Source organism: Limulus polyphemus, unplaced genomic scaffold, assembly GCF_000517525.1.
Source record: "Limulus polyphemus unplaced genomic scaffold, Limulus_polyphemus-2.1.2 Scaffold522, whole genome shotgun sequence".
Taxonomy (NCBI): domain Eukaryota; kingdom Metazoa; phylum Arthropoda; class Merostomata; order Xiphosura; family Limulidae; genus Limulus; species Limulus polyphemus.
Window position 1 is genome coordinate 83,171 of NW_013666132.1, and position 11,135 is coordinate 94,305.

Below are 11,135 nucleotides of genomic sequence, written 5' to 3' on the forward strand. Positions count from 1 at the left end.
AACCTTGTTTAAAAGTTCAAAAAATGATATTCAAGTACCAAAAAGCTTTCTTACTATCATATCTACAGTAATGTTCAAATGCGCCTGTGCTTGAATGAACGAGAGTGACCACCAACAGGCATGGTAACCCCACGGTTTATTCGGCACAATAAACAAAAAAGTACGGCTGCAATGAAATAAAAAATACATTTATGAGACAAAATTAAAAATTTTTATGTACATATATAAACATGAAATCCTAGTTAAAAATAAAAATACTTGTTTATTGTTTAGGTTTACTTACAAATTATTTTCAGGTCTTGTATATTACTTGAAACCATAAGGAGAGTATGTGATTATTAAAAAAAAATTTAAATAGACAAAATTTGTATTTTATGGACAATTAAAAGTTTTATGGATTTTAAAATAATGTAGTAAAATATAAAAGTAATAAGCTCAAATTACATTTCCTAATGTAATTTTCCAAGATATTAAATATCATAATGCCAAAAAACTAAATTTATCAAAAGTAACAGGATTTATGTTTCTTAAACTACATGCATATATGAAAGTTTTTATGATGTTTCAAACAACTTCGTTGACTAGTTTTATTGTTGGAATGACACATAGCAAGACTTGCATTGGCTATTCAGAGATTTAGTAGCCGGTGGTCATTGGGTTAATAGGATGCTAAAATAACTTATGAATGTTATGATGTTTGGGGTTTACTTCCTTAAAAATTTATAGTGGGAATAATCATTGACCTGAGTGTCCTCTAATTGTGGGCTTCTCTACTAGGTGTTTTGTCTAACTTGTAAGTGTGGCATCATTGTTACTCCTATTCTAGTGTTGGCCTCTTTTTCTTCACAAATAAGAATTTGCTGACTAGTTTATTAAAAAAAAAACAGCAGTTATTTGTTGTCTGAACAAAAATTTTGTTTCATTTATATACATGTGCTTTTTTTTTTTTCCCCAATGCCATCTTTCTTCACTTTATTCTTTGTTGGATATTTCCTAAACCTCCAGTGTATTTTGGATATTTAAGACTTTCAGTTGGATGTCAGTAGACACGAATACCACACATTGTGATATACAAGCATACTATGTGTTTTCCGTGTTCATATATTCATGCTGGAATTTTCATAGTTGTTCATGTAATCTGATTCTGTGCGTAGTTTTTTTTTTTTGTGGTCCAGAAAACCATTGAGTTATTCTTATTGTTACTTTTGTTTCTTTTTGTACTCTATAAGATAATGCCCATGGGGATATTTGCTGCAACTTTGCACATTGTTCAAACAAGTCAACAACAGCAGTGTTTTTCATTGGCCATGTAGATGATATATAAAGGTTATGACCTTTACCATGTTATATGAGAAAGATCAGAAGCATGGGTAGTTAAGTGAGGAACATTAGGTTGACTCAGTTTAACTTGGTTTTCAATGTGAGTTAGTCAATAGAAAGAAATCTCTATAGACTACAACTGCTGACAGATTCATTGGTTCACTAGATTGTGATCCAGTGTTCTGATGCAAGTATGTATACAGTATTTGTGCTTTTAGTAATAAAGATTGTTTTACACCATGTGTCCGGTCAGTTTATTCCCTTGGATTAAACTTGGTCATTTGGCTAAATTATTCAGATTTACCCTGTGATTATCCTGGTTGATCCTCCTGTTAAAAAGTATGAAATTAGTTACACCTGTGAATACCACTTGTTTTTATTTCAACAGCAAATGCATTTTATATCTTTAATTCCAGTTCCAGAAATTATATCTTCCTTTTAATCTTGATAGAAAACTACTTGCAGAAGTAGACTTGCAGACTTGAAGCTGTATATATTTTTCCTTTCTTTTATTTTGATATCTGTTTTTAAAGTTGTAACATATTTAATGTGTTTTCATTTAGTTTGCTAATCCAGACTTTATGACTCCTATCTCTGAAATTGTGGACACTTGTATCCAGAACTGCCCTATTGATGTTAGAAGACCACTATACAAGGTACTGTGATAAACTTTATAGTTATACAAGGAAATATTTACACTTGAACAAATGGGATGTTATCTTTTTTTGCAATGTGTTGAGTCACTATTTCTTTTATCCCCCCCCCTAAAAAAAACAACAAGAAGTGTTTACATATATATGTTACATTTTGGTTTTTAAGCCAACATCAGAAAGAATAATTGTCTTATAAGCTTAAGACCAAAACATTAATGCAGAAATTTGAACATTAATAACCTTCTAATTTAGAGTTTCTAAAGAGTTTCTGTTTTTACATTTTAGTTACTTTTAGAATAATAAAGAATGCACATGAAAAACAAGAAATATAGTGCTTACTTGGGGCTTTTTTTTTTTTGCTGTCAACTGCCAATGATACTTGAGCCTACTTTTTTATACTAATAGTAGTACTGCACTAAATGATTTTTTTATTTAATTAAATAATGCACCAAAGAACTTAGAATAACAACATGCAAAAAGTCAGACAATGTCTCATAACTATAACAATTTTTCTCTTTTAACTATGTGACAAGAGCCATTACAAATTCATCTGAGCTAGTTGATGTGCCTCCTGTGGGAATGATGAAGCTTGTACTGAAAGAGAAAGTTACAATTCTCTCTACAGAAAACAATGTAATATTATATGTCATTTGGTATATGAAAACCTTGGCTTTCTGTTGGTTGTATGAGTGGGTTTGGCAAGAGGGGTCTTATTTTCTATTTGACTCTGTAACCAAACAAGATTGAAGGTTATGAAAATTATGCTTTGCCTGAGGAAAGACAACAATATAATGGGCAATGTACATTAATGTACGTATTAGTTATAATATGTCTGACATATAATAAAGTATTTGAAGCAATGATTTAAAATTATAGAGGTAATACCTAACATGCTGTATTGGAGATCTCCAAATCAAGTGTTTAAATACTTTTTCAGAATATTGTATTGTCTGGTGGATCAACTATGTTTCGTGATTTTGGAAGAAGACTACAGAGAGATTTAAAAAGAGTTGTTGATGCTCGCCTTAAACTGAGTGAAACCTTGAGTGGGGGCAGAATTAAGGTAAGCTTATTGAACAGTATTGGTTTCCATTTGATGGTAGAAATGACATTAATTTAATTACTTCTCCTTATCTTGGTCAACAAGATTGAATGGGATGGACTTTGCCCAATTTTTATTGTGCTATGGATTGGAAGGTCTGAGGCTTAAACTATCAGTGATGCTTATTTATACACTTCACTTTTAGCTGTGAGAATGTTATAACTGACAGTCACTCCTGCTATATCTGTGAAGCTGTACTTGGTAATGTTTAATATAATTTTGAAATTATTATGTGTATAGTTACAAAATTTGGCAAGTTTTTAGTAAACATTAAAAATCTATTTTATACAAAAAACCAGATATGTTTTATAGTGATTTTACTGAGATTTGTCTGTGAATTTCCAAAGACCGTACTGAGTCAGTCAGAGTGAAAGTTGATTTTCAATCTGTGAATAAAAATACTTATTTTCATGTAACAGTTTCATATTTCATTTGCATATCCTCTAGAACATTATAAAATGAATATCAACAGTGCTTATGCTCTTTTTATAGGGAGCCAGCCAGTTCCCCCAAAAACATGCATTTTTAGGGGCCAATCCTATAGCTTATTGTAAAATGTGCTCTATAGTGGAGGTTATCAGAGAAACTACTGAATTAATTATAGGATGTTACTTAAATTGAAAGGCAACTAAAGATATCAACATATCTCAATTTATTTTGTTGTAAACTTGTATTTCATGAAAAAAAAGTCAAACAACTTATTTTTTTCAAACCACTTAAGTGATTTTTATTTCATATATTATTTTTGATTTCTTTCCAAAGCATGGTATAACAATAACTCTTTATTCCCCTTTTCTAATCAAAAGAAGTCTTTGCATTACTGTCAGTGTAATCTGTTCTTGTTCCCATTTAATCCATTACCATTATTGATATATTGGTTAATAAAATGTCCAAAACTTGGATGGGTAGATGGAAAATCATACAATTTACATCACCATTAACTTTATAGTGATCAGTTCTTTCATAGTTGTTCATAAATTTGAATTGGTATTAAGCAAAATCCTTAAATTAGCAACATATGGAACACGTGCAAATAGCTGTAAAATGGCTTAGGTGGTGATGAGTTAAACTAAAATTAGTGTCCTTTCCTAATCAAAATAAATAATGAAAGGAAATTAGGTATGCATCATTGTCAGTGTCCAATTATGTCCCAACATTCATTTCCTGGATTCCTCCTTCGTCACTCTCCTGCACCTGCTTCTCAATCTGGACCATGCCAGTATTTGGTCTTCTTGTGCAAAATAATCCTGAGTTCCAAACATGGATAGCTGGTATGGGATCAAAGTCACTTGTTGAAAGTGAGTGGAGCATCACCAGAAGCTGATCAGTGATCCTGTCAGCTGCCAGACAACCATCTTGAAAGATGTTAGATAGCTCTTCCTTAACTCTATGGATGATAGCTGGCCTTTCTGGTGAAATTAAATAATGAAAAAGATGTGGAAAATGTTTGAGAGACCATCATGAGAATTGCATAATTATTCCTGTTTTTTCGTGTTCATTTAAACTTATTATTTTATATTATGCAGTATTTTCCAGATAGTATGGCCAATTATTGCATAATTGGGTGACAATCAGATTTTGTTGAATTTTCTGATTGTGGAGAAATTAAGAATAACACCACTCAGGCCACTTTATTCACAGCAACAATTTCTGATTTGTAAGTATGTTTACAGTCACAACCCTGTACTTTTACTTTTTCTTTCGGCACAAAACATCATCCACCCTAGAATAAAATATCATCAGTTAAACAATCTCTGTCTGTTTCTCGTTTATTTACATAAGTTGACACACTGAATGAAAGAAAGGTTAAAACACAGTGCTCCACACATCTTGAAGCACACCCATTTCTTTACTGATAATACATTAGCAAATGGTCGATAACAACACATTCACAGAGCTAATACACACTGTGTACTGACTTGAGGTCTACACGAAGTTCTCGGGATAATACGCTATGTGGCTCCCCATTAGTACCACACTGTGTATTAGCTCATTGTTTGGGAAGGTAGCCAAAGAGTGCGTGATAACAAAATAATTGAAAATTTGTAATGTCCCATTACTTTCCAATAGGGGTTTTGTCAATTGTTTGAATTGTGAATTTCAATGTCAGAGATGTCACTATAAGTTGAAAGTGGTAAACAAGTATATACAAATATTTTCAAAATAACTAACCTAATAAGCAGCTATGGAGCATTACATTTTGTCATTTGACAGTCCAGTTATTTATGAATGTGCATAGTTCCAAGAAATTACCTTCAAGTTAGTTGTAGCCTGACAAACATGATTGCTGATTAGTTGGATTGCTTCTGAATGAGAAAAAAGTAGATATTTTAGACTTTTTGAGTAGAGAAGCAAATGGTTCAAAACAAGAATCATGACGGTGTGCATTTGTTGTAAACAACTGCCCATTGCACCTGTAAAAAAACATTTATTAGCAGGTGTTTAGTTTTTAAAGGAAAGAAACTTTCCTCAACTGGGGTGTTTGCCCTGCTTGTGGAGATTACATTTAATGTAACTAACTGGGGAGTTTATACATCTTTATCAACAGTAAAACCTAATATTTCGTGATTTTAGATTAATGCCAAGTGACAGTGTAAGTGCTGAGATATAAACACATTAGATGAAAGCATAATGGATTTAGGCAGTGAACCTCAACAAATTGTCTCTCAGGACTGTTACATAACATTATGTATCGATCATGTTTTAGCCAGAAGGTCAGTGTCCATTTTTATTTTACACTCGTTCAAATAACAAATGGAAAAGAGATTGTTTCTGTTTTTACTGGCACATATATTGGTAACTTCAACCATTTCAAACTTAATGAAGCTTCAAAGTACATTCTCTGGCCTGTTGCATGCTATAATAATCAGCAATCTGTGATTTCCAATTATGACATGATCAGTAAAATGGTAGTTTTTTCAAGTGCAGTCTGCATAGTTAGATTCAAAATTGCTTGCCCTAACAAAGTAACAAAGTACAAGCAGTAAGGTAGATTTTCCAAACAATTTACAAGAGTGCAATTTTTACTTGCTTGTTTATGGAAAGTGTTGACAAAAAAGAACTTGTATGCATATCTTTCAAATGTGTGAGCCTTAATGCAGACTTGGTGTCATATATAAAAAGTTAAAGTAGCATTCTGATTGAAAGCATTAGTCATCTCTATAAAAGTTCAAACAATCACTATGTATTTAAAATTTAGAAATTAGATTTTATGTATTGGTTCCATTGCATTTCCAATTCCGTTTCATTATTCATTGAATAATTAATGGTGCAAAATGACCTTTGTGGCAGACATATTTTGATTTAGATGTTTGTATTGCTTTTTCCAAAGTGAGTTCTAGATTAGGATTTACCTGATAACCATGTGACTTTTGAATTTTGTAGACTTGGGGAAAATCTTTTTTTTTAGAAAAACACAATCAAGCTGTTTTTGAGTTAATCATTGAGTAATTGGTGATTTAATATAATTCAATGTTGTAGATAGATATGAGAGGAAATTTAACAAATGATTGACAAGCATTCTTTGTGAGTTAGCCCTAGTGTTTGGTTATGTTAGTTCATGAAAACATATAATTTGTAACACTTTAATTTGAGCAAAATAAAACAAACACTTTCCTTCCATTAAGTGGACTAGACTTTGCATTATTTTACCACCTAATCAAAAAGATACTATGCAACAATATAAGCATATAACATATATAATTATAACTGGTGTCAGGAATGGGATTATTTTAGTGAAAATAAATCAGAAATGGGGCATCCACAGATATCTTTGTCACACTGAAAGCTATAATCTAGAAACAATAAAATAAAAAATCTAGGGAGGTAGGGAATTGAGTTTAGGGTTGGGTTTTACCCCTGCCCTATAGAAAGAAAACCCATGATATATATATTAGCTGCTTTCACAGTTGAAAGTGTATAGGTAGTGGTGCAAAATGACCTTTATGGTAGACAGTGGCTCCGTATGGTCCAAAGTTATAAATGCCACAGTATGTGACCTGGCATGGCTTGGTAGCTAGAATGCTTGATTCATAGTCTGAGGGTAGCAAGTTTGATTCCCTGTTACTGAACATGCTCATCCTGTTTGGTTGTCAATTTGGACTGGCCACACAGGTGTAAAAATTTTTGGCTTACAAAAATATCCTCCAACCCCAATCTAGTCGGGATTAAGATTGTTATGGAGAAAAAGTGGGATTCATTATGTACAAGAGAAGACTTTTTATATTGAAAGTAAAAATATATCAGATGTGGAACTTCCAGAAACAAGGAGGAGGACAGTTATTTTACTACCATTAAGTGAAATTCTTATATCAGGATTTAATAGGAATAAATTTAAGTCTAATGACTGGGGCATAGTAGAAACAATAACTGTAGTGTGTCCTGGGGGATTATTGGTTGGAAGAACTCGATCTAAAGAATAAAGATATAGTCATTAGGGCCATGAAATCTAAGCTATTTATGGATGGAATATTCCACATTAAAAAATATCAGACATACCTTTAAGATGAAATGTAGGAAGTCTGGTATCAAATGTTACATGAAGAAAGCTTACCACCTTCTTTAAAGGAACTGAATGACTGAAGGTTTAGAGGTGTTACAACTTATCAATGCCATAGATTACATGACTTTCACATAGAATATAAATATAGTTTCTCCAGTGGATCTCATGATGTAGGCCATAAAAATAAAGCATCTCATAAGATTAATACAGGAGATGCAGCCCAATACATCAGCTTGCCAAGTACTCTCAGTTGTAAAACAGGCTAACCTCTCAAATAAATAGAAGCCATTAAAAAACAAGGAGTAATAGAACTGAGTATAAGTTCTTTGGTATCTGCCAGTGTACTTGTGAAAAAGAAAGATCCACGGGGTCCTGTTTGGTCTATTGCAATGTGAATGAAGTCACAAGGAAGGATGCTTTTCTCTTGCCAAGGATTGACTATACTTTGGATGCTTTATCTGTAGCAAAATGGTTTTCAGCATTGAAGCTGAAGAGTAGATACTGGCAATGGTAAATTGACAAAGCAAGTATGAAAGAAACAACCTTTACTGCAGAAAACAGGTTGTGGCAATTTTTTGTATTACCAATTGGATTGTGTAATGCACCTTCTATATCTCAATGACTAATGAAGTGTTTTCTCTCTGGACTACCCTGGAACATTGTACTCATCTACTTGAGTAATATAATCACACATTGGAAGATTTTTGATGATGCTTGAGGTGGAATAAAGAAAGTACTAAATCAGTTGAGGAAAGAGAACCTTAAACTAAATCTCAAGAAGTGTAAATTATTGTGTCAATAGGTGAGGTTTCTGGACACATTATCAGTGGAGAGAGAGTGTCTACACATCCAAATAACATTGAATCTATTCAGAATTGGTCAACACTGTAGGCAGTAGGATATCTTTAACTATGCTCTTGCTGTTGTCATTTTGTAAAATCATCTACTGATGTAGCTTGTTCTTTATGCAAACTACTTGAATAAATAAACAGGTTTTGTTGGTCTGCTGATTGTGAAAAGGCATTCAGTGAACTAAAGAAAGAACTACCCAGCATACCCAAATCTTGAGAAATAAAGTAAATTGTAAGAAGAGATAGAAAATTGGAAAAAAAAAATCAAAAATTGAAAGAAGACCAAGAAGAAATTTAACAAAAGTTTAAAAAAAGAAGAGACGGAAACCTAAGAAATGAGTTAAAGGAAAGACTAAGATTTAAAGAACAATTGAGAACAAAAATAAATTTGACCTAATGTAAGGTCAAAAAAAATTATTGGAGATTTCCAGAAGGATTATAACAGCAAAATTAAAATAATACGAAAAAATGTGTGAAATGCAGGAAGGCTGTAATGATGAAATTGAAATACAAAAAGGCATCAATGGAGTTCAGAAAAATTATAATAGCAAAGTAAAATCAGGAGATAGAAGTGAACATCAGTGACAGAATAAAACATTTAGAAAATGAATTGGCAAATGCAAGGATCAAACCAGTCGTATCTTTCTGCAACCACCCAAGAATTACTATCTCAAGCACTTTTGTCTAAGAAACATGGAATTGTAGAATCAGTTTAATCTACATAGATTACTATTACTGGTGTGCCATCTTTGACTGCAGGAACCTTCATGAAATACTTCAATTATACCATTACTTCATCAAGTTGCATAATTAATCAGGCTTGTTCAACATTATCATCCAGTCATGAAATCAACAGAATATGTTGGAAAAATATCATAGAAGGTGTAGTGTGTTCAATGAGAAATAATATTGAAAATGAATATAGAGAATATTGAAAAAGAAGCAATTAATCTTACTGCTAGTCTAAAAGAACCAGTTTTAACAACATTAAGTAACCTTCTCACTGAGAGCAGTAACAACTATCATGGATTGGTGGCTGCCTTATCGAATAGGTTTGGAGTGACACATCAGAAGGAAGTTCAGGAGTAGAATACAGAGAAAACATGAAACCTTAGGAGAATTTGTGGAAAATGTGGGAAAGATTTCCCAATTATCTTACCCAGATGCTTCACATGAAATGATGGATTCGTTGGCACATGACCAATTCATAGATGGCAAAGTGGATGAGGACATGCATGTCAGGCCAAAAGCAACAAAGGTGTACGTCTCGAAGGAGGTTGTCTAGCTGATAGTGGAAATTTAATGAGTTAGACAGTGAGCTATCTGTTGAGTTATTTAGTCAGTGAGTTCAGTGCTGTATGTAGTTTGGAGTTTGAGATGTATTTAGTTATGAGTAAATATTACTTTAATACCAGTTTTCAAACTAACTTCTATGTATGCTAATTATTCTATTTACAAGTTTTCAAGTTAAGTAGTGATATAGTTTAAACCACATCTTTGGTTTGGGAAGGATTTTAGTAAATTACAGGAAAGTTCACTGTTTACGTATATTAAAAAATTTTCAAAATTCCACATTCAGAAGGTAAAATTCTTAATAATTCTTGATCATTGTTAAAGCATTTCCTTTTATCTTTTTCTGGGAGCAAAAGCTAGCATCTCATAAAGGTTCCAGTCAGGCACAAGGAAAGTGAAAAAATAATTCATATAAACAGTTTCCCAACAGAAAACAAAGAAGATAGCATCAAAAACAGTGTTAGGTGAACCAGCTAGGCCCACATAGTTATTTTACAACCTGTGAATAGAAACTGTATGGTGGGCATTTGTCACAAAGGGAAAGAAAGTTACTAAAACAAAAAGAGCACAGAAAAAACTTTGAACCTATGTTGTTGCCATGAGCTCAAGAACAGTTTCAAAAAATACAAAGAAATTAAGAAGTGAAATCCATTTGTATGGCAACCAAAGTAAAATTACTTATGAAGTTGAACAGTTGATTTACTGATTTAAATGAGCAGATCATTTGCACCAAGGACAAATGTTCATTCCCCAAAAATGTGAAGATGTAACATTAAATATCCTCTAGAGCACAGGAAAAAACTTTGAAGCTGTGTTGTTGCCATGAGCTCAAGAACAGTCCAAGAGAATACAAAGTAATTAACTCTATGAACACAGGCTCAGTCAATTTTACTGACCACATGACCTCTTTGTACTCGTATAAAGTCTTTATAGATTTTATACTAACTTTTAATATAGTATGCATATCTTCACAAAATTTGGCACTTTCAGTAAACATTAACTCTTTCATATACAAAAAAAAAAATATTTTTTATGAAGTATTTTAAATAAACTAAAAAAAGATTTGTCCATGAATATATAAAGTATCTGGTTTGAATAGTCTGTGTGCCAAATGATTTTCATGTTAAGATTAAAAATACTTTTCTTCATCTCAAAAATCTTAAATTTTATTTGCTTAATTTCATACTTCCTAAATTCATTTCAGATGTTTGGTTTTAATAAAACTATATTTTATCTGTTATTTTCTCTACCCTAACCCTATACAGCATTGGTATATTTGACCAACCTTGTAACCACAAAAAAATTTAATTTCCCTTTTTCTTTCTAGAATGACTTCAAATTGTAACATGAATCTACCTTCGTTTATCCTAAGTAACCTTAAACTCATAACAGTATACATCTATTTATAATTAAAT

The 11,135-nt window shown here is 32.1% G+C and overlaps 1 protein-coding gene across 1 annotated transcript in view; it reads left to right on the forward strand.

The window, feature by feature from the left end:
* The window catches only part of LOC106458844 (actin-related protein 3), a 106,166-nt gene that overhangs the window by 82,545 nt on the left and 12,486 nt on the right, over positions 1-11,135 (forward strand). Inside the window, exons 9-10 of the mRNA XM_013918397.2 lie at positions 1,884-1,976; positions 2,911-3,036. Coding sequence (XP_013773851.1) covers positions 1,884-1,976; positions 2,911-3,036 — 219 coding nt within the window. The remainder of the gene's footprint in view (positions 1-1,883; positions 1,977-2,910; positions 3,037-11,135) is intronic.